Source organism: Sphaeroforma arctica, assembly GCF_001186125.1.
Source record: "Sphaeroforma arctica JP610 unplaced genomic scaffold supercont1.319, whole genome shotgun sequence".
Lineage (NCBI taxonomy): Eukaryota > Ichthyosporea > Ichthyophonida > Sphaeroforma > Sphaeroforma arctica.
In genome coordinates, this window is record NW_014040239.1 from 46,832 (window position 1) to 51,287 (window position 4,456).

Consider the following 4,456-nt stretch of genomic DNA (forward strand, 5'->3'; position numbering starts at 1 on the left):
ACAACATCTCTAGAAGTCCATTTGCAGCACCACTCTCAAGTCCCGCTTCATCAATCTCCGTCCCGTTTAATCCTGGTTTTACTTGGCGTTTGTTTACTTTCGGCCCACGTTTTGTCCATGAATTCTTGGAACATATCTGCCGCAGACAAGCACATGGCATCTTTAAAAGTCACATAGGGCTATATGCGATTTAGCTGACATTTCATATAACACTCATGTCGTAATTTTCTGTGATCCTTACCACAGTCAACGAACCCCTAAAACCAGGAGACATAACATGAGACCAGATGTCAAATAGCTGACATTTTACATACCTCGCGTTCCGCTTTATCCCGCTTTGTCCCTCTTTGATCCATACTTATCCCAATATTCCGTACATCCCCTAATATTCAGCATTTAATGCTAGTCATAGAATGACTTCTCCGGTGGCATCCCTTGAGACCAAATGTTGTCTCGCTGGCTTTTTGTATACCTCACATCCCGCTTTATCCCGCTTTATCCCGATATGCTTCCTTCTCATCCCGTAATTTTCCGTATTCAATGCCAGTCAAAGAATGACTTCTCCGGAGACATTTCATGGGACCATATGTCGTCTAAGCTGACACTCCTCACGAGCCACTTCACATCGCTGCGGCTTATCTGGTCGCGCTCGCCGCACATGAGCGCAGAAGTTATCAGAAGGTGTGTGTGTCTGTGTCTGCGTAGGTATGTGTATCCTCACAGTTGTGAGTGAGTGAGTGTGTATGAGTACATGTGTGTGTATGTGTATTCCCATAGTTATGAGTGTGTGTGTGCTTATGTGAGTGTGTGTAGTACTATGATGCATGACTGTACTAGTGCGTGCAACTAAACTTCCAAGTGAATACATATATTTATACCACACCATGCCATTCACGCCACAACACTACGAATTCTCTAGTTACGCTCACCGCACAAGAGCGCACAAGAGATCAGAAAGAGATGGCGAGAGAGAGAGAGAGAGTGTGTGTGTGTGTGTGTGTATTCTCCGAGTTATGAGTGAGTGTGTCTGTGTGTCTGTGTGTCTGTGTATTCTCCCAGTTATGAGTGTGTAGTTACCATGGTGTCTCCGTGTACTCGTGCATGCGTCTACACTTTCAAGGGGGGCAATGTTTGTGTATTTGCGTGCATCTTTCCCATCAGTATACTTCCACCCACGTGTGCGCAGCTGAAGAAAACAGACACGCACTACCCGACCCTGTTGCGTGTGTGGCCAAACGTATTGCCACCGGAGACAAAGCCAACGCGACACGCTCATATCACATATCGCACTTATCTACACATAACCGATACTTGTCAGTACACAAGTGTATATATCACCCCCTCTGGGTTGCCATCGCTCTCAATCATGTTCGCTATACACACGGATTTGGTTCCAGTTTGAAAACCGGGCACGCACAGCCCGACCCAGCCACGTGTATGGCCAAGCGCAGTGCCATCGAAGACGAAATCAACACCACACACACTGCTGCAACCGCGCCGGGCTTTAACAATGGAACCACGGCCTACAACAGTAGTAATACGGGGTACAATGGTAGCGGTGGTACTACGAATACGGGCTACTATAATCAACAGGCCAAGCAACTGCTGTTGAAGATGCCTGGTATAACGTCGCGCAATGTGTAAGCTGTATGATTGGTTGGTTGGTTGTGGGTATGCTGCTGTTTCTGGGATGGTAAGGGGTTGACTATGGCAGCTGTCGTACGTTTCGAACAGCTTAGGGCGTATATGTATACCTCTATCTGTTGCTTATAAGGCACCTGCAACTCAATTTTTCTAGTGGATAAGAAGGTACTTTATTGGCAGGGATCATTCCATCTACGGGTTTTAGATGTGTCGTTTTACAGTTACAGTACGGATCAAACTGGTTTTTATGCGGTACAGATTTGGGATGGCGTCTCTCTATTGTCTATTGACGGTGGACAGCTACCCATTCTCGACATGTGTGTATACCTCGAATCTCACCACTAACAGATTGGCTATATCGACCACATACACTATCTCACGTTCTAGCATTTCATTCTCACAAGGCCACTTTATTTTCTCGGTTGCTGCGAATATGCTCGCGCATGGCAGCATTGTTTTTATCTTGAACTGGCATGACCAGCATCAAAGTATTGTATATACCACTGTCACCTAAGAACATGCAGCTATCGCTTTGTTGGCGCGTCTGCTAGAAGCAGGATCCAACTATACTCTGCTACCTCACTCGTCCCGATTTATACCGCTTTGTCCTGTATCTTATCTCTCTTTTCCATATGCATACTTCCATACACACAGCAAATATGTCATGGACAACGTTGCGAGCGTATACGAACTGTCACAGATGAATTTGAAAGAGGTGCAGACACTGTTGGGCCAGGCTGCGGGGAAGCAGCTGCACGACTTTGTGAACCAAGGCTTATGAACAAACATTCACAAATATGTATCAACATATCTATGAATTCATCTCTGTATTTTATCAATTGTTCACATATATGCAAATCAAACAGCTGCGCAACATTATGACCCAGAGGCTTTGAATCTATACGCATCTAAAATATGTTTATAGTTGTCTTTGTACATTTAGATGCACTCAATTGAGATGGATCGCAAATTAGGCAGGGACTTTCGGACTACTTTAAGTTAACATGTGCTCCAAGGGCGGTTATGGTCATGTGCGAAACATACAGTTGTACGGTATTGTGTTCCACTGTACCTGTAAAGTGATAAGTAGCAGTCCACACAGAATATTATGCCACGCCAGCGAAATACTCGGCCGTACGTTGAGATACTTTCACCAAGGCTCAGATAACCCGATTGGGTATTCGTGCGCTTGCCTACACGCACTCAAAAGCGGCCTACAAACGTAAAATTTACGCCACACGCGCGAAATAGCGGAATACACAAACATGATTGGCCCTACACGCGCAATAATAGGCGGGACGCTGAGAACGCTCAAATACCCCAACCAGGAAATCGCGCACCCGCCTGCACGCGCTAAATAACGGCCTATCTACGCGGAATAAAACGCCACACGTGCGATACAACGGTATACATATATTAGAGGCTCAAACAACCCGGGTCCCCGACCAAAATATATTAGCGACTTCTATATATAGGTGCGACGCTTCCTTATGCACGCGTATATTTGGCCACCCACGAGAAGTTATGGGCCGCACGCTGAGATTTGAACAATTCAAGCTCATGAACCCCGACCAAAATAGAATATTTACGTTTATCACGCGCGCCGCTCTTCCTATGTACGCGTATATTTGGCCACCCATGCAAAGATATGGGTCCCGCGCTAATAGAAATGGAAACTGCGCACGTGATCGTGGCATTTGATACTGCTCGCGCTCACCTTCTCTTAAAGAGGAGTGGAAAAATCAGTCTGAGGAAGGTAATGGTAAACGAAAGCCAGCAAAAAATCACAGACGTGATGACAAGAAGAAGAATGCACAGTTCACTGAATGTTTCACGTGCAATCCGCAGGGACATGGCATCGTCAGCAACTACCAAGAAGACCAAAATTTGGCCGGCCCCGATGGTCCAGGCATATATACAAGATTGTGGAGCGCTTGTGTATAAGGGTACAATTCCAGCTTTGATTTTATTTCAGCTATTACAGTTAATTAACGTAATTTACAATACACTTATGTATTAAGAGCCACCGGTTACTGGTATTTGTGGGATGGAAACCAACACTTCTGGACGTCAGCTGTAATTGGACATTGATGTGGAGACAGTGGCGGGATCTTCTCCCACGAATAAACAAACATGGTTGATCGCAGAGGATTTGTTCCGCTCAATAAATTTTGAAATAGGATATGCGACGCAGTTAACTTTGCGGTGGGCAGCTGTATTTGACATGGATTCTCGGGTATATGGCGTCGGTGTGCTTGCGGGGCGCATTGTCGGCATAGTGGCTTTACACAAGCTCCGGGAATGCAACGCTCGTCCAAGCGATGATCTAGGAGCGGAGCTAAGCTTCGTATGAAAGTACTCAGGCGACCACATGATGGCTGTCAGCGAGATGCCCAAGGTTCACGTACACAGCTCACGTGGTGCGGTGAGGCAATTTCAGTCAGCAGACTGCAGGTGCGTACAGCAGTTCCTATGCGAGTCTCAGTTTCACACGGAGAGGACATACCTACTGGGAAAATACTTCAGATGCTACCCGCAGGTAGAAGCGGGTCGTACTTGCCGTTCACCGCCACTGAAGCCTCGGGTGGCCCACCATCACTCACATGATGTGTTGAATGCAGGCGGATGATCCGAGTCCCTTAACACCCACAGGTGTAGACGAGGGCACTGGCAGTGAGACGTGTGCCTTCATAGGAGGACGGATACAAGTTTAATTCTGACTTAGGATACGAGTCGGAAGAAAATCAGAAGGTCTTGGAGTATCTGACGCCACCTCTGCAGAGACCTTTTTCATACTCTCAATACCTTGTAT

At 46.4% G+C, this 4,456-nt stretch overlaps 1 protein-coding gene across 1 annotated transcript; it reads left to right on the forward strand.

The window, feature by feature from the left end:
• Window positions 1–586: 586 nt before the first annotated feature.
• On the forward strand, window positions 587–3,902 carry SARC_05158 (hypothetical protein; the record flags this gene model as incomplete). The annotated part of the gene is made up of 3 exons (XM_014300989.1): window positions 587–681; window positions 1,398–1,640; window positions 2,299–3,902. 3 exons carry the CDS (start codon window positions 587–589, stop codon window positions 2,423–2,425), a joined length of 465 nt encoding a protein of 154 aa, XP_014156464.1. The 3' UTR covers window positions 2,426–3,902.
• Window positions 3,903–4,456: the final 554 nt, after the last annotated feature.